This window comes from Cebidichthys violaceus, unplaced genomic scaffold (assembly GCF_023349555.1).
Source record: "Cebidichthys violaceus isolate CVI_PGR_0920_01 unplaced genomic scaffold, fCebVio1.0.p SCAF_13, whole genome shotgun sequence".
Lineage (NCBI taxonomy): Eukaryota > Metazoa > Chordata > Actinopteri > Perciformes > Stichaeidae > Cebidichthys > Cebidichthys violaceus.
The window spans coordinates 14,681,341-14,700,121 of NW_027176296.1; the positions used below are offsets into that span (position 1 = coordinate 14,681,341).

The following is an 18,781-nucleotide window of genomic DNA, read 5'->3' on the forward strand; positions in this document are numbered from 1 at the left end:
CACAGAAAACTTTTCCCATAACAAAGTTGTGTGGCGAGTAGAATAAACATAATCATCGATTATCAATTGTCAACATCTTTCTTTAAACAAAATTGTATAAATATGCTCTGATACACCCAGTTTATTAAAAACAAGCACAGCTTTTGCACACACTATATTGACAGAGTCAGAACATAATAGAACAAATGAGTTGCACTATGGAATCTGCACGACTGCCTGAGACACTAATCACAGCGACGGGAAAATCTGCAAACAATTATTGTAAATATTTGGATATATATTCTCATTAGTATACACAAACAGTGATTATATGACATATACAATTGGTACATGATCAATATGACAAATGAGCAGAATGAAGCACCAACTAAGGAAACCTTTCATCGCAATCTTTCCTAAAAAAAAAAAAAAAAAAAAAAAAGATGACACAGCATAAACAGACTTAGAAACGCCAACTGCAGCGAGCCAGAGGAAATCCTTAAAACAATTTGGCACATCCAGTCCACTTATACACAAAACACTCATTGTTTGTTGTTGTTGAGTTTTCCTGCAGATTAATGTAATCCGGTGTGCACATGTGCATGGGCGAGCGCCTCGGGAGTGTGTTTGTGTGCGTGCGTGCTTCCAAATGTGGACGTAGCTCGTAACCGAATGTTGTTGGGAAGCTGCCAGAGGAACAGTGAATGAGGAAGCCAGAGGTGCTACATACTTCACTGCAGGGTCTCTGCTTACACACCGGGTTGGAGCATCTGATTGAAATAGGCCTGTCGTCTTCTTGTCTCCTGATCCAGCTGCTCTTTCAGAGTCAGCACCTAATTAAAAAACATGAAGGTAGGTAGACAAACGCAAATACACGGACACAAACCTGTAGCACAAAAGAAAGACCTTCCCGACAAGTGATCCACACTTGAGACTTAAAATACCTGTTCCTCCAGACATTTGACCCTCTGGCGATGTGCCTTCTCCCTTGTCTCCAAGGCCTGCTCTGCTTGAAACTGGCTGTCTCTCAGATGATCCGTCTCCAAATCCAACTCCTGGTGATGGCGGGCTGTCACCTCCAGGAGGCGCTGTGCATGAGCGTGCTCCAACTGGGACACTTGGGCCTAAAGACAGTTCACATGAGTTTATAGATCAGAAATAAAGGTCGGTAAGTGTAATAATCTGTGGTTGAGCAGAAAGGGGCACACAGAGGTTCATTCTGGGGTTACCGAGGTTATGACCCCTCACTCACTTACCGGGGCAAGTTAGCCAACTGGAAAATAACGTTGGTGGAAGGCAACATTGTTTTCTCACTGAAGCTGATTGTACCTTCAAAGAGGTTTTGTATTTTCATATTACTGAAATGCTGAATGTCAAAGTTTGTCAGCAGCAACAGTACACACGACATACATGTTATATCTGTAGGGACATGTTCCAAATCATTGGCTCTGTCCTCACAGTGTGAGCCCCCCGCCCCCCCGTCCCATCCCTGGCTGCATAATGCAGCAGCCTCTCACCTGCACAGTCTGCAGCTCAGCCTGCTTCTCAGCCAGCTCCTGTTCCAGGCAGCGGACTGTCTGTCCCAACTGCTCCTTCTCTCTGGCCGCCGACGCCGCCTCCCCCTCCTCCCTCCTCAGCCTCTCCATCTCCACCTGACGACAACACGAGGGTGACATAATGTGAACGACTTTACCATGATCGCTCTGCACCCGTGTGCCTTCCTGTAATGCGTGTAGCAGAAGCCAAGCTCGGAGCCTCTTGGTTCTCACAGTCCACCTACATGTTTCCACGGCTCCAAGATCACTTTGTGCAGCGTGTGACAAAGGAGATGTGGAAAAATGGAACAAACTGTATTGCGCAAATGACAAACTGCAGCACGACGAGACAGCTAATTATTCACATTATCTCCTCCGGCATGGATTAATATAACTGCCCATTAATGTGACTTAATGCTTCGGCAACTGTATGTCTTCACTTGATCCAGAATGTGGCAGCGAGGCTTCTGACCAACACTAAACACATATTACTTCAGTCCTGGCTTCTATATGTACACGGGCTTCCAGCAGCTTTAAAAATGACTTTAAGATGCTTTTAATTACATTTTAAAGCCCTTTGTGGTTTGGCTCCCTCATATATTTCAGATCTTTTACCTCATACTCAGCACCAACACTTTTCAGGTCTCCTGACAAAAAGCTGTTAAATGTTCTGGGGTGTAGCTATAAAATCCATGTGTATTTGTTACAGAAGTTACAATTCATTGAGTTGGACTAATCCTAAAGATTAGGTGAATAGTTTGGGGAGTGTGCTGGATGTGTCTCTGTTTCCTGTTTTTATGCTAAGCTAGGCTAACCGGCTGCTGGCAGTAGCTTCATATATATTTACCATACAGACTTGATGCTGCTATCAATCTAACTGAGCAATAACGAGAATAAACTTATTTTCCATAATGCCAAACTATTTCTAAAGGTCCGCTCACCCTCTCCAGTGTCTTCCTGAGTGCTGACTTGTCTTTACCGAGGCGCGTCAGCATCCTCTCCATGTCCGCTCTCTCACTCTGTAGCTTTTGCAAAGAGCTCTGCAGATTGGTGACCTTGTCCTGGAGTTCCTCCTTCTCTCGCTGCAGCTGCTGGGAGCTCCCCTGGGCCTGCACTTCAGCATCCTGCTGTTGCTTCAGGCTCTGGGACACAGTCAATCATCAGCACATCAAAATGGAGCTTCGCCCTTTGCGCCTTTATTTGCAGAGAGACTCACCTCCTTCAGGGTCCTGTTGTGCTTCTCCAGCTCAGAGTTTTGAAGTTCCAAGTCCTCTTGGGCTCTTTGAAGGTTCTGGGTCTGCTCTGTTAGTGTGTGACTCAGCCTCTTTCTCTCTGAGAGGGCATTTCGTGTTTGATCCAGACGTTCCTATGGGCACACAAATGTTGACATACAATGAGCCACTCAGTTTCATCAAAACACGATTTTGGCTGACCCTTATTTCCTCCCCTGCCTTTATATTGTGTCTTTTTACAGTCCTTGACATATTGTTGAACAAGTGTTTTGCTCTTGTGTTTTACTGCAATGACCTGACAGCTTTTGAGCAAATCAAGAGATTTATACTAAGCATGTCATGTTTTTGTTTGCTCAGTATCTTTAAAGTGCAGTCCCAAACTAAGACCGGAAAGCTCTCCCGAGAAGCTCTTGGAGAATTAATGAGCTTGCCCGAGCATTTTATTGCTCGGTCTTTGAGGTCCTTCAGGAAAACCACAGAGGCGAATGTAAATAAGAAATGCTCAGGCTGTAGTTGAGAAGGTTACATAGCTGCACTGTAAATCAAAGCACAGCAATGAAGCCATGGCTATTCATCTTATTTTGAAGTTTCAATCAAACATCTTTGTGTCGAGAGATGGGGGGGGGGAGCTTGCAAATAAAAACAATACGCAGTGAACATGATTTGTTTTATGCTACAGAAATGTTTTTTTCTTAAAACTCTCTGTACCTGCAGCAGCCTTCGGTCCTGCTCGCTGGCAGTCAGAGCCCTCTGCAGCTGTGGGATCTGCTCCTGCAGGGCTCCGCTACTGGTCCTGTTGTTGCTGAGGGTGTTGGACAATTTGTGGATCTCTTCCCTCAGGTGGCTCTCATGCTGCTCAGCTCGAGCCAGCGACGTGGCCAACCTCTCCTCGCTGACCCTCAGCGCTGCGCCCCGGTCCTCGCTCTCACTCAGCTTCCTCCTCAGCTCCGTCAGTCTTTCCTGCAAGGCCCCCGCCTCTGCATCCAGCTCTGCCGCCCTGAGCTGGGCCCTCTGTAACTCGCCTTCAAGGGTGCGCTGGGAGAGCTCCAGGCGGCTCACCCTGCTCTCTGCTGCATGCAGGGACTCCTTCAGCTTCTGTTGTTCGACATTTGCGCGCGATTCTAAGCCGTGCAGGAGCTCCAACTTGTCCTGCGGAGGAATTGGCACAGGACAGTTTATCAGTTGTCACACTCTGTTTTGGTAAATATCTATCTCCTTGCCTTTGACATACTTGCAGCGCCCTGGTCTCAGCCTCAGCAGCTTGCAGACTGGTCCGGAGCTGAGCTACTTCCTCCTCAAGGCTTCTCTTCTCCCTCTCTGTGCGACATACTATTTCTTCCTGCAGGGAAAGGGATGTATGCGCCTCGTGCAACCGCTCTGCCATCTCTCTTTTTCCTGGAACAATATGTTGAACAAGTATGTCTACACAGAATTAAAAACTGATATTTACTTTGTAGGATCTCCTGCTTTTCTCACCGTGCTCTGATTGCTTCAGGGACCTCTGGAGTTGTAGCAGCTGGGTGGCTGACTTATCCTGGCTGCCTTGGAGCTCTGTCACCTGCTGACTTAGACCAACTATCTGAGCCTTGGCTTCATCCTGAGGGAATAACACAATTGCAACAATTCTGCTGAAATACAAACACAACAAATGTAGTAAGTAAATTCAATTTATATATTGTGATTTGTTTGTTATTTATATTTATTTGTTGAGCAGATCTGGTGATCTGAAAAGCAAGACGGACTACAGGCCAACAATCCCACTCACACAGTTTGAGGTGTGTGTTGTCGAGCCTTTATTCAGTTATTAAGAAGTTCAAATATACCCTGTCTCTTTGTGTGTCCCTGAGTTCCTGCTGGAATTCCCGCAGGGCGGCATGCACTGTGTCCACATCCAGCTCTTCATCTTCACCACGAGACAAGGACAACACGGATCTGTCTGTCTCATTGTCTCCCCCTAACCAGAGAACACACTTGTTCATGCAAAAAATATGCAAAAATATGCATCATCTTAATATGAAAGAGCATGACCATACCTTTTACTTGCAGGTGGTTCGTCCAGGGACAGGGAGACCGTTTGTGGGACCCAGGTGTGCCCGAAAGCCTTGCATGGCCGGTGCCAACGGTGCGACGCAGAGCTGAAGACAACCCCACCAACTTGAGCTCCAGGTCCCTGCGTTTGCTATCGCCGAGGCCCAGCTGCTCATCCAGGCCCTGGACCTTGCTTTCAGCAAGGCCGACCTGCACAGAGAGCTGCTTGACCTGGATCCCGGCGTCTTCTAGTGCTTCCTCCAGCTGGGCAGTGGCTTCTCTGTTCCTCTGGTCACACTGCAGCTGATAAGCCTCTCTGTCCTGCAGCAGCTCCCGGTTCTGATGCTCCGATGCCTCCAGTTCCATAACACGGCGCTGCAGACCTGAAACCTGCACACACACACACACACACACACACACACAAACACACACACACAAAAGTGAGCCTCAAGACAAACCTAATATTATCTACTAGTCATGCATGTACGTGTTACTGTGGATTATGTTATAAGTAGCATACAGGTAAAAATTGGGGTGCTTTTAGAGGATTTATAATATTTTACAATTTGAAGACACACTTGTCAACTCATACCTTGAATTGTCGGTAAGCTTTTTAGATTCAGCTGCTTACTTTTTTGTTTTTTGTAAATGTAATAGCTAAGTCAGAATATAGACACACAGTATGTTACTTTACATGATGATCTGCCAATAAATTTCCCTTCCTTAAAATCTGTTGCGGCAGGTCTTATTCAGAGAGTTGTGTTTGGATGAAGGGAGTCACGTTTGCAGAAATGTGGGCGACGGGCTGAACATCTGCAGCAGTGAAAGACAACACTACCATGTAATTCCTGAAGAAACGTGCCTCGAGTGTTATCTAGTGACCAACACAGTAAATAATGGGAACATGGTTTCTGTAAAGGGTCAATGTGCTTTAAGCTGACGCGGGTGTCAAGTCCACTGATAGGGTTTTTAAAACTGTATCATGAGAGGTTATGGGGGGACAAGACTCATGACTGAGGTTTAAAATGAAACAACAACACAATATTTCGGACTGACCTTTACTATGTATTGTATTGTATTTAGTTTTGAAAAAGGATACATAAACCAGACTTCAAATATATCATAATAATGAGGAAACCATTCAGAGTTGCCTCCATGCTCTTGGACACAGAATACAAAAGTAGGCCATACATTAACCTGACAACACTATCTACTGCGGTCATGAGAATTTGGGGACCCCAAGGACGGGGTCATGGGACATATAGGTTAAAAAAACAACAACTATTAATTAGAATAGAAAGCATAATTTTTCCTGCATAGCTGTTAATCCAAACATAACGTTTGAATATATTTTTTTTTCTGGTAGTTTGCAATGACATCGAGTTTCTTTAATAAACCGCTGTTCAGCTATATAGTCACAATATTTCAAAGTAAAACTCAACGACCCGTCACTGTTACAGTAGAATATACAGTGTTCTATCGTTCATGTTTTCTGTCTCTGTGTGAGTATAGCAGGTATTCTTCAAGTATGTATGCAAAGGTGGAATGTTTGCTCTAGCATGTTGTTAACAGACTAACTCCCGGAGGCCTTCTACCTCGTTCAGCGCTGCGTCTCTGCCAGCCTCGCACTCCAGCACTCTCTGCTTGAGAGTGAAAGCCTCGCGACGCGCCTCCTCCTCCTTCTGCTCCTCCTGACATACCCGGGCCTGCAGCTCTCGCAGCTCCTGTTTCTGACGGCCGTTCTCGCCCTCGAGGACCTTTACCTGCTCACGTTAACACAGCACACACTGCTTGGAGGAAATCCTTTATTTGGAATAAATCAGATGGAAAGCAGTTAGGCTCAATAATCTTTCACCTGTCTGCGCAGCTCCTGCACATCTCTGCGTGCCTGCAGGCGAGACTTCTCCAGCTCCCTCATACTACTCCGTAGGGTGGTTGCTTCTTGGTGCATCGAGCTCCTGCATTCCTCTGAGACAGCAATTTTCTGCTCCCTCTCCTCCAGGGCTCGTCTCAAGCTAGTCAAGATATGTTTCAAGTTAACAAAACAGACCGCTGACATTACAGGAAATCTCCAGTTCCACGTGACAGCCGTACCTGCTGTTGTCGCTCTCTGCTCTCTTGATGAAAGCTCTTAGCTCCTGGTTGGAGGCTTGGATAGCGTCTTTGTCTCTGGTCTCATCGCCCAAGAGCCTTCTCAGGTCCAGGGCGTCTTTCCGTTGCTTGTCCCGCTCCTCTGCACACTCCTGGAGCTCTCTGTGAGCCTCAATCGACTCCCTTCGCGCTTTAACAAGTCCATCCTCTGCCTCCTGCAGCTGCCGACGAAGGCCCTCTAACTTCATGTTGAGATAATGGAGAATAAAAGGCGTGATGTGTCAAAGAGGATAAATAGGGAGGTCTTATGGATAAACAGTAAATCTCTTATTCATGAAGTTACTAGATAAACTCCTATCTAGAAATACTAAGCTCTTTTTTCTTGTTCCTGGTTTGTTGACTGATGTCAACCCAATTCTGAATTTATTTGGTGTGTATACACATCCTATTATAAACAGTTAATTGAAGAGTTGATTGGGACCTAAAAAAGAAAGAAAAATAAGCTTGTCTGTTTTCAATATCAATTTATATCCTCAAAAACGTCTATTAGGCAGTTATCTACAGTACATCGAAAGCTCAAACACATGTATGTAATCATCAATATCAAAAAGGAACAATCCATCAGCATACGGCAAGGCTGATTTTGGATCAGATAACGCATTTGAGCTTCATTGTTTGAAAGCTAAGCCTCAACATCTACTACTTTAAGTGCTATGCGCACAATCTCAAGACACTGCGCAACCTATATTCTATTTTATTGCAATATGTTGTGTGTTGTGAGAAAAGCAGGGAGGACAGAGCTTATCTGGGCATGGATAAGAGCCAGTCGGGCCTGTAGCCAGGTGCTGTCTCTCCCCATCTCCTTACTGCGTAGTGTAAAGAATCCACAGAGAGCAACATGATAAACAGCAGCTCCACCAGAGGAGGTGGTGGAGGGGGAGGGAGAGGGAGGATGAGGAGCAGGATGAGGAGGAGTGTTATGTTCAGAGGCCACACAAGATGATTTTTTTCTCATAAACTCTAATGTGAGAAAAAACAAGCCAGTGCTGATCTTGCCAATTATACTTTATTTTATCAGATATTTCTTGGGGGGGAGGAGGGGGGGGGGGGGGTAGCAGAGGAGAAGTGCAGGGAATATGAGGGCAGCAGTGTTGTGTTATGTGGATGGGAGTGGGGGACCTCGAGTCCCAGCGGAGCCAGCCTCTCGCTGCTGCATGGGAGAAAATAAACACTCCCCCACTGGCTTATTTACACAAGGGGTTAACTCAAACTTTGATTTCATATTATGGTACCAGGGACCGTATCCTCTCCCCCCCTCTCGCTCTCCCTCTCTCCTCTCGCTCTTTTCCTCTTTCATGCTCACTAGCTCTCTGTCACACACTCTCACTCCTGCTTTGTCACAGTCTGACATGAGAATCCTGCGATGGGATTAGTGAAAATAATCAAACAAGGAAACGGGCAGGGGTGGCGGCCAAATATGACAGTGTCGCCGAAGCTTGACTTGATATATGGTGGGGAGGGCTGTCCAAACCTCAAAACTCTTCTGCTTTGGCTCCACACAACCTCATTCACTATCCTCTGACAAGACTAAAGAGACAGAGCGAAGACAGGATGATCCTCGTTTTTTTGCTTTTCCGTCGAAACCACAAAGTCCAACACAGATAAACAAACCCCTTTTCCAGGGAAACCAGGCTTTTAAATCAAGGCATGGTGAGGCCCTTACAACTCTGCAGTTACATCTTAATGAGGTGACTGTGAGCTTGTTATTTCACTAAAACGCCCAGCGACCCTGTGGCTGCGATCCTGACCTCAAGCAACCCCAAGAGATGAGATTTACGGCTCTCATTTGGCTCAGGGAGTTATGTCACTGGGCCAAAATTATGGTCCCTAATTGCGCTTTTATGTTTGTATTAAGGTCAATGGAACTAAATTTTCCTCCAGGAAAAAGACAGAGAGCGAGTACGGAGAGGGAGTCTTAAGATTGGACACCACCTCCTTGTAGGATTTGGCCCTGTGCACTCTGCACCTGATGGCACCCTGATGCTAGTAAAGCTCTGCGCATCGGCCAACGTCAACAGCGGCGTATGGTAAATGGCTCTCCCTCACACTGGTACTAATTGGAGCAAACTCCCCCCACACGCTAGAAGCAGATCCATGGTCTCCCCATCCTATGCCAAGCCAAACAAGCCTGTATTTCCTGTCCACTTCTGTGATCCTACTTTTTGATTTTCTTCATAGTTTTCTGTTCATATCAATATCCATGATATTTCTGTTTAAATGGAAGCCTGAAAAAAGGTTCTCACCTCCTGGTGTGTATGTTCTCTCTGCTGGTTCAACTCTCTGACCTGATCAATCAGACTTTTCTTGGCATTCTCATGGGAGTTCAAAGATTCCTCAAACTGAGTTTGCAAGTCTTGCAGCTCAGACTGAAGGACGGCCGTTGCGTTCTGGAACACAGAGGTACACAATTCGGTTGGCTGAGTGATATGTGAAGAACAAGGACAGTGACCAGAGCCAATGTGACCCTGCCTTATCTTTACCCTTTCCTGCTCCTGTTTTCGAAGTGCCTCCCTCTGCATGCACTCCAGCTCCATGCCTGCTGTGGCCAGATCCTGCTGCAGGGCGGCGAGCTTCTCCGTGACGGCAGCCTTCTCTGCCTCCTTCTGGGACAAAGCCTGGTCACAACAGACTGCGAGGTCAGGGTCATTCATACTATAGCTCAAAAAAAGGTTTGGCCACGGGGAACTTGGACATTCAGAGGCTATTGTGCTCAGATAAACGTCCACTGAAGGACAGGGAATGAACCTAGCGTATTGCATGAGGATACTGGCAGGACATTCTGCTTTTGATGGACAATCACTGGCAACTGTGAAGACAAAACTTAGGATGTTGTGATAATGAGACAATTCTCCAATCCTTGGCCTGTCCAAAAATACTTCACTCTACATTTTAAGGTTCATAAACAATCATAACAAGACCACACCTGCTGCTTTTCACTCTCAGCCTGCAGGAGGCTTTGGTTGAAGTCCTGCTGCTGCCTGGCCAGCTCCTCTTGCACCTGCTGCAGCTCCTTCTGGCTGTGCACACGCCATTCCTCACACTGTCTACGCAGCTGCTCCTCAACCTGCTCCCGCTGAACTGTCAGCTCCGCGCACTGTTGTTCCTGTCAACCACCAAACACACACCCACTCCTGATTAGTTAATAGCTAAAGCATCGGATTTATTGTTGAGCCCAACATAACTACTCAAGTCTTTCTGAACCTTTTGCCGTCGTTCGGCTTCAAGCTGCTCTCTGTGAATTTGCTCTTTGCTGTTCAGGGTCAGCAGGCCGTGCCTCTCCACCTGAGCCAGCTTCTCCTCCAGCTTGCTCCGCTCCTGCGCTGCTTGCGCAAACTGGCGTTCAGCATCCACACGCATCCGAGCGGCATCACCTGGACAGAGGAATCCAATCTCTGTCACAAAATCCCGCTCAGTAATTAGATGGAGGCGCCCAGGATCAGCAAGATTTGGATTCACAGTTTTATTTATAGGGGACACTCATCCGTGTCTTTATGTGGAACATGCTAGCTTAACACGACTTATCCGATCCATGTGTGTTTGTGCGGGGTGGTGGGACCCTTGTCAGCTGAGAAAGCAGCCCCCATGATCCTGCAGCCCAGCTGTTGCAGAGCTCAGAGCTGAAATATGGATCTCTAGTGGGCTGTTGGAAAGGCTTCATGGCCAGGGGGCTTGGCACGGAGGACAGCGGGGTCTCTGAGGGAGGGGGCTACTCACGCGTCAAGGCCTCGTTAGCCAGCAGCAAGCTGCGCCTCTCCCCCTCCATCCTGGTGCACTCGACCTCCAGAGACGAGGCAAGCTCCTGGCTCTCGTACAGAGCCGTCTCCAGGGACTCCTTCTCCGCTCTGGAACAAAGTGGTGAAGGGGTTTGAGCTCTGAAAAAAACCCCACCTTTGAACCAGTAGGTGTAGGTCATAAAATTCAATGATCCATCATGAGCATAGTTTCCAAATAAAACCGTGTTACTTAAAGACTCCTTTTACATGTGACTTGCTGTGCTTCAGAAAGTAAAATTTGCTTAAAAAGTAAAAGAAATGACCTTAAATACACATTGGCAGTCGGCCTGAGTTGAACAAACACACACTGGGTTGTTTCTGATGCTTCTGGGGAGATTTACTGACTTACATTCATTCCTCACACTCTTCACCATACATGCCTAACCCCAGCCCTGACCCTAACCAATAAAGACAAGAGACTTGTTTACCGTAGCTTGCGCCGGATGCAACTGCAGAAAAAAAACTGGGAAAACTAGTTTTGAGTATGAAATTGGTCCCGAACATTTTAGAGGTCAGACCACACAAATAAACACACACAAACACAAACACAAACACACACACACACACACACACACACACACACACACACACACACACACACACACACACACACACAAACCTAAGTGCAACCAGCTCCTGCGTGAGACCACAGGCCTTTCGGTCAGCGGAGTTTAGCTTGACATCCAGAGCAGCCCTGGCCTTGGCCAGCTCCTCCCTGTCATGGGTAGCTCTCTTTAGGGCTGTGGTCTGGGTCTCAAGCTCCTTCCTGCACGCACACAGCTCCTCTGACACAGTCTGTATCTGCCTGGTGACCTGGACGGCGACAAACACAAATAAAAAACAAATGCCACAGAGTAATTAATTTATCATTTTTGCTTCATGACTGCACAGTGAATTATGATTTCTTTCGAGTATGAGCAGCAGAAGGAGCACAGTTGGTATTGTATATCTGTTGGGTTGAGAATGAACCACCCAACCTCTACATTTTATGCAGTCACATTTGCTGTACTAACATTGAACTCTACATCTCCCTCTTTTTTGCTGTTGTGAAGCATAAATTAAACAAACTTTAGGCGTTTCATGACAGTGTATAGGAACTGCTGGGCCATAACAAATGCGCCGCCTGAAGCAAAACAAAAATGATTAGTGGGGTTACAAGTTTTTCCCAGTTACCACTTAAATCACTGTGACACACCACAGGACCTATATCTAGCAAGAAAAATAATGAACTGGGAACATGTGCAGTTGATGCGGAACCGCCTAAATTCTATTCAGCATTTATAAAACTGCAGGAACAGATTATTGTATGAAGGTACTGTGGAGAGGATTGTCCTGGGATGATAAGATGGATACTACTCTAATGTCTGTATGTTAAACATGAAGCTGGAGCCAGCAGGCAATTAGCTTAGCTTAGCATTAAGACTGGAAGCAATGGGGGCACAGCTAGGCTCTGTCCAAAGGCAAATCAGCCCATAGGCATCTCTAAAGCTAGAACATTTTATATCTTTGTTTACTTTACAAAAAAGTGATTTTACAAGGGGTTATGTGCAGGAACTATTTTTTGGCCTGGTCAGTGACTTCCTGAAGTCTCTGCTGCTCGCCTGGCAACCTCCCTGTGACAACAAGACTGCACTGGCCAAGCCAAGAAATAGTTCCACTGGTAACTCCTCGTAAAACCACAACCTGTCATCTTTACATTGCTGTTTGTGTACAGTTTCAACAAACAGGGGATGAAGTGTGAATTTGTGAGTTTTAGAGCTGCGGTCAGGTCTTTTATGCTCAGCTAACCAGCTAGAGAGTGGCATCGATCTTCTCATCCGACGCTCAGCAGGAAAGCAAATTAGCATATTTCGAACCGGGTTATTCTCCTGATTTAAATCAAACAATAATAAAGCCCCATATGAAACGGAACATTTTTTTATTGTTAACTGTAGGATCTCAAAATTGTATTTCCTTGGCCAGTGAATAACACACCATCACACGATCGTTGAATCTATAATGGGCCCCTGCAACTGCTAATATTACACTGCAACGAATTGTTTGAAAAGCAACAATCGCTGCAAGTTAATTTCAAACAAACTAAAATGAACTCGCACTAACTAAATATTAGCACATGATGTCTTTCAGTCTCTCCTTAAGTAAATATGAAAGTGGATGAAGTGCAAAAATGTTATGGACGTGAGTAGCGCCCAATAAGGGGATGAAACATGAGCTTAGTGCAATGGGGGCCGCTCCAGGGCTTGTTTCATACAGCTGATTTATTTTTACAGATAAGCTGTCTAAAAATGTTTGGATGGTATTTGTCAAATTGTTTAGGTTTGTTATATTTTAGCCGAGATCGACGCGGATATCCCAGTTTCACATTCAGAACAGATAACAAAACAGGAGAGGATTCTTCTCATTCTTTAGGGGACCAAACACAGAGATCTGGATCTTGTGGAGGGAAGAATGGGAATACTTTAGGTGTTAATTTATTGGGTCGTTCACTAACCCCCACTGGATATATTATATGTCTATCTATTTATCTTTTCCAGTTCACATTTGCTCATGGAGATCCCTTGCTTGTTATGTCCCAAGTTATTCATAAAACACAGAGTGGGGCCCAAACTGCTCTCCATATCCCATTGGAAAAAAAGAAAAGCATAGCAGATGTGTCCAGTACCTCCATTACATTTAATGTGACAACGAGCTCCATGAACCTGCTGAAAGCTATAAATAACATCAACACAGTTCTCCCAGGTGGTGGGAGTATGGAGGCTGAAGTGGTGTGTGACTGGCCGGGGGTCTCTGACCTGGGAGTGCTGCTCCAGGGCCTGAGCGTTCTCCTCGTGCAGCAGGCTCCGCTCTGCTTCTAGCCTCTGGCAGAGATCCTGCAAGTGGCCGTGGGAGCTCTCCAGGGCTTGTTTCCCAGCGAACAGATCCATCTTCTCTTGTTGCACCCGTGCTGTCTCCTCCCGGGCCGCTGCCCGCTCCGTTTCGGCTTCCCTTCTACGTTCACCGAGCTCTGTCTTCTCCCCTTCAGTCTGGAAGGGAAACTAAGATATTTCACTTCCGTTCTGTTGCACTCTGCTTTCTAACTACGCAACTGCGCGGCTACTGACCTGCAGCAGAATGCGATTGAGTTCCACCTTGTCTTTGGCCAGGCCTTCGCTCAGGGCAGCCATTTTCGCCAGAGAATCTTTAAGGGCAGCCTCCTGATGCTGCAGTTTGGTGAGTGCTAACTCGTGTGCAGCACTCTGGGACTCCATCTGTGGAGTGAATTGTAAATATAAGAAGGATTCATATACACAGGGAGAATCTAGTTCTAAAGATCTGGCTACCTGGTGCCGGAACAAAGCAGCCTGTACCTTGCTGAGAGCCAGAGCGAGGCTGGCCTTATCATCTTCCAACACCTCCTTCTGCAGGGTGATTTGACTCAGAGCCTCCTTCACCGTCACAAGCTCCCTACGCAGAACTGAGTGTTTCCCTTCAAGCTCCTCCAGACTCCTCTCGCTGAAATACACAATGCAACACATATATGACTCTCTCACACATTGTTTCTTTGTCACACACATGCACACGCACACACACACACATAGATTATTTATATAAACGAAATTCCATAACAGCAATCTATCTCCACTTTGAAAGATGGGGTAATGTTGGTGCCAAAGGCCAGAACACTGAGGGAGTTGCTTTTTTGCTGTATCGCATGTCCTGCTCCAATTCTTAGCTAATCAAATTTTTTTTGAAGCAAAAGAAACCCTCAGAAAGAGGAACACAAAGTTTCCTTCTTGCATGAGTGCAGTAATGCAATGTAAATCATTTACATTTTCATCCAAATGTCATCTGGGTGCATTGCCGGCCGGAGAATGACATGTGTTCCTGATCTGAACTGTAAACAAACGGTGCTTGAAAACAATCACGGGTGACGGGGTGTGTGTTGTGTAACGGTCGCTCTCCGTCGCTGCTGCGGTACCCTCTTTGGGCCTCCGTGCGCTGGCGTGCCAGCTGCATCTCCAGATCCTCCCTCTGCTCCCTCAGGAGGTCCCGCTGTCTCTGGAGCTCCAGCGATGAGCCGCGCAATACCTCCAGCTCGGCACGCCGGGAGTCCGCCTCCTGCTGCAGCCCTGACAGCCGCTTCTCCATGCCGCCCTTCTCACTGTGAGACACGGAGGCAGAGAGAGGCAGAGGAGGAGGGAGAGAGTGTGAGAAGGGCAGTTGTTGCACAATGATCATCATCATTATTATATCACTTGGTCAACAACAAACATCACAACATAAACACTTCTTGTATGAATGTTGTTTTTGGTGAGGTTTGAATTCATTTAAATATGTTCTGATAATGACGGTGAAGATTTGCTACTTGATTAAACATAAAATAAAAATGTAATTGTCATCATCACTGCAACATTTAAGCCAAGTGGCGATTTTACAAATAAGAAAACCTAGCAAATATGAAACAGAACACACAGCTAAGCAACTACTTTTTATCCGCAGTCTTGAAAAAGTACAATAGCTGCAGCATCAGGGTTTACCTGGACATGAGCTCCAGTGAGCAGCGATGTCTGTTGCTGTCTCTGAGGTTTTCCTCCAGAGCTGTTTTAGCTTCCTGACTTTCCCTCCTTACTTCCTGGATCGTGTGCTCCAGCTCTCTCCTCTCAGTGTCCCCCTCCTGCAGGTGATCCCGCAGGGTTTCCACTTGCTCCAGGGCAGCATCCAGACACCCACGCAGGTCCTGTGGTTTGTGGTGTGCAGGTAAAGAAACAACATGTTCAATAAATTATCTCTCTAAACCAGAGGTTCCCTACATTCTTTTGGCTTCCGGTCTCTTAAAACTAAGCTAAATCTGCTCGTTAGACGCCGGAAAAGGTATAAGAATACAGTATTTTACAAGAAAAAGGCAAACAGAGATTTCTTTTGAGTTCCTACCCTCAGGTTGGGAGCCACTGTTCTAAAACATAGATCTACAATGAGCAAAGAGGAGCCACTTTTGGTGGACCTGTGTTTGTTTCTGGTGCTTGGAGAGAGCACTGTGCACAGCCATCAGGGTGGTGTTCCTCAGAGGAGACCGGCAATGAAGAGGTGAGGAGGACGCACTTTCAGAGCCACTGCCATCATCCTCACCGCCAACCAACTGGATATGGCACATATAATGAAGGAGAATGGAAAAAACAAACACAATTAATTTTCTTGTGTGCTAACCCTGATGTATGATTGAGCTCAGTGTGTTGTTTTGCTCTGACCTGGTGAACTTGACAGAGAATATTTTGGAGGGCTTGGATCTCCGTGTGGAGGACCTCCATCTCTGCTTTATCCTCTGTTCTCCTCGTCTCCTGAGCAGGAAACCATTAAGGTCAGATAAGCAGCGCACACACAGCAAGCCTGACATTCCCCAGACCGCAGGCCTCTAGACAAGGAAGTTGTGGAGTTTATCAAGCCTAGGGTCCAGACCCCTTAACCACCCGTCTATCTACCACCTCCCAGTCGTGATTCCCAAGGTCCCACCATCCTGTCCAGACTGATCTGCATGGTGTTGAGGCTGGAATCCTTCTCGCTGCTCTGGCCGCGGAGGTGCTTCACCGAGTCAGTCAGCTCCAGGATTCTATACAGATCAACATGCATGGAAATGGAAAAAGAGAGTGGGATAACAAACACACACACACACACACACACTGGGTTATCTGAGACACTGAAGATACAAGAGTGGCATGTGCTCCTCCTCTACTAGACCATCAACACTATCCTATTAGCTGCATAGAAGTGCGGGAGTGACAATGACTTCCGATAAGATCAAAAGCAAGCTAAGATTCTGAATACAAAGGCACTGACATTCCTGCAGTCCTCTGACTGAAGTGCAAAAGACACCAAAAAAGCTTGATGTGCAGGATTTTTATGATCAAAGCCTGTGTAAAGTTCTGGGGTTCCACATGAGGGAATTCAGTTTGGCTTTCCGTACAATCATAGGAAGAATGTGGATTTTGCAATTGCACTATAGATGACCTCACGCCCAGAATTTCTATTTCAGTTTATGATGCATTTTCCTTCTCCACAGTCCTGGTCAAACAATCCACAGACTGACTTAAGACTTAAAATGTTCTTCATCGAACAATTACTTTCATTAGAAGTTATTCACGGTGAAGAATATATTGACTTTTGAAAGACAAGTTGAAGAATGAGTTGCCTCAATGTAGTTATTATAGAAACCAGCAACCCTTAAACAAAATGCAGATTTATCTTGTGTAATTTTTTTGGGAATTATTCGACCGTTTTTGTCGCAGTCGACTGAGATTTCTTTAGTCGATGAGTTTGTTATTTCTGCTGTTTTCATGCTGAATGACTTATTTCCAAGAAACTTATGAACACATTTCTGGTAAACTCAAGATTTAAAGATGTGTGATTCTTTGTGGAATGGCTCCGTTTTACAGATCTGACGATTAAATCAACTACTTCTCATCAAAATAGTGTCAGTAGAAAAACAGCCCTTGTTATTTTTGGCTGCCATCTGAAAAAGACAGGAAGGAGACTCTTAACGATAGACCGGCTCATATAGACTCGGAGGTGACTTTACCTGGAGTTCAGTTCCACTTTCTCTGCATCCCAGCGACCCTGGAGCTGCATGGCCTCTTTCAGCTTGTCCTTCAGCTGCCTCTCCAGTGTTGACATGTCCACACCACTAGAGGTGCTCTCCTGTGTTACTTTGGCCTCCATGTTCATGCAGGCGACATGCAGCTGCCTGCTGGCAGCGACACACTCCGTGCGCATATCAGACAGAGTCCTGTGGAACGAAGTAATGTCCATCAAGATGCGCAGAATGTAGCAGAACATATGAAAGATCCAAAAGGGGAAAGGGAACATGATGTGCCGTTTTCGTTCATACAGTTGTGAGCCATTAGCCTAACTCAAGAAATTGTCTGTTTGTGTTTGAAAAGGAGGGATGTCTGTAGCGGTTAAGCTCCGAGATCAGGGCTCACTTTGAAGTGTCTTCAGCTTAAGTTACAGTACTGTACAGCTGTCTATGAGCTGAGCTATCATTATTAAAGCAAATTACTCTTCAGTGGTGCTCACAGTGGTTCAACATGATAGAAGCAATGTCTGAAGCTCAAGCCTTGTCCTGATGGATGACTTCAACAGTGAGGCTGGACACCCCCCCCCCCCACCAGTGAGGAAACAATGAGACTGGCGACCCTGTTGACCTGATCCACTTTGATCCTTGGCTGAGAGAGAGACGGATTGCGGTTGCAGTCGTGAGTGTGAGACGCAAGAGGAGGTGGGGGTTCCTGTGGAATCCTGAGTCGCTGGAGGGGTTCTGGCAGCGTGCCACGCTCACCTGTCAGTGAAAGTCCTTAGCTGGGTGAAAGTGCTCCGCAGGGAAGCCGCCTGGCGCCACAGCGCTCTGACACGAGCCTGTTCACGACTCTGCCGGGAGGCGCACGTCTGCAGAGAGAGGCAGACAACAAGGGGACTAGAGACTGGAGGGTGGGTGGCAACAGCAAATGATGGCACCCACCATTATATTGTGATCCCAAACACATGCAACACTGGAACTCCTGGACTCACACTGGAACACATACAAATAATTGGATTTCCCTGAATCAACAGATGTAGCCCATTTACAGCACGAACGCCAGATTGTTTGCACAAAATTTTCCTCCCCCTCAGCAGTTGGAATGTTTTCACAGGAAACAACAACTCAAAAATCATAGCAATGAAACGAACAGGGAACGAGAATGAATTGGCAAAACTGGCTATGAATGGAATTCCTACCCCACGTGAACTCAACAGGACGTTAATTGCACAATCTCTGTGCAGAAAGGAATAAACTTGAGCGTTCCCTGTTGTTGTTTTTCCTCACCTCTTGCTCTCTGCGCAGACGGGAATCACACAAGTCAGCGTCTTCGCGGGCCTTCCACAGGCTCTCTGTTAGCCCCTGGTTGACAGTGCCCGTCTGCTCCAGCTGTTCCCGCAGCATACAGTTGACTTGGCTGAGGCTGGCACACCTGGAAATAACACGCGTTATGACCATTTGGCTTCTCTCCCCTGACAAATGTCTGTCATGACACACTCCTATAACCCTTCCACAGCACCCACACTCATACAGCCA

At 46.4% G+C, this 18,781-nt stretch overlaps 1 protein-coding gene across 1 annotated transcript in view; it reads right to left on the bottom strand.

Moving 5' to 3' along the window:
• Window positions 1–36: 36 nt before the first annotated feature.
• crocc2 (ciliary rootlet coiled-coil, rootletin family member 2) overlaps window positions 37–18,781 on the bottom strand; it is a 31,040-nt gene continuing 12,295 nt past the window's right edge. Inside the window, exons 7-36 of the mRNA XM_068708014.1 lie at window positions 18,533–18,677; window positions 18,008–18,114; window positions 17,249–17,455; window positions 16,186–16,282; window positions 15,924–16,013; window positions 15,680–15,814; window positions 15,216–15,415; window positions 14,657–14,839; window positions 14,046–14,190; window positions 13,800–13,946; window positions 13,491–13,721; window positions 11,318–11,511; window positions 10,640–10,767; window positions 10,127–10,296; window positions 9,849–10,028; window positions 9,406–9,540; window positions 9,169–9,312; window positions 6,869–7,107; window positions 6,630–6,789; window positions 6,370–6,537; window positions 4,780–5,164; window positions 4,570–4,700; window positions 4,223–4,343; window positions 3,978–4,141; window positions 3,455–3,895; window positions 2,731–2,880; window positions 2,456–2,656; window positions 1,497–1,631; window positions 924–1,103; window positions 37–812 (exon numbers count right to left, since the gene is read on the bottom strand). Coding sequence (XP_068564115.1) covers window positions 729–812; window positions 924–1,103; window positions 1,497–1,631; window positions 2,456–2,656; window positions 2,731–2,880; window positions 3,455–3,895; window positions 3,978–4,141; window positions 4,223–4,343; window positions 4,570–4,700; window positions 4,780–5,164; window positions 6,370–6,537; window positions 6,630–6,789; window positions 6,869–7,107; window positions 9,169–9,312; window positions 9,406–9,540; window positions 9,849–10,028; window positions 10,127–10,296; window positions 10,640–10,767; window positions 11,318–11,511; window positions 13,491–13,721; window positions 13,800–13,946; window positions 14,046–14,190; window positions 14,657–14,839; window positions 15,216–15,415; window positions 15,680–15,814; window positions 15,924–16,013; window positions 16,186–16,282; window positions 17,249–17,455; window positions 18,008–18,114; window positions 18,533–18,677 — 5,197 coding nt within the window. The 3' untranslated portion in view covers window positions 37–728. The remainder of the gene's footprint in view (window positions 813–923; window positions 1,104–1,496; window positions 1,632–2,455; window positions 2,657–2,730; window positions 2,881–3,454; window positions 3,896–3,977; window positions 4,142–4,222; window positions 4,344–4,569; window positions 4,701–4,779; window positions 5,165–6,369; window positions 6,538–6,629; window positions 6,790–6,868; window positions 7,108–9,168; window positions 9,313–9,405; window positions 9,541–9,848; window positions 10,029–10,126; window positions 10,297–10,639; window positions 10,768–11,317; window positions 11,512–13,490; window positions 13,722–13,799; window positions 13,947–14,045; window positions 14,191–14,656; window positions 14,840–15,215; window positions 15,416–15,679; window positions 15,815–15,923; window positions 16,014–16,185; window positions 16,283–17,248; window positions 17,456–18,007; window positions 18,115–18,532; window positions 18,678–18,781) is intronic.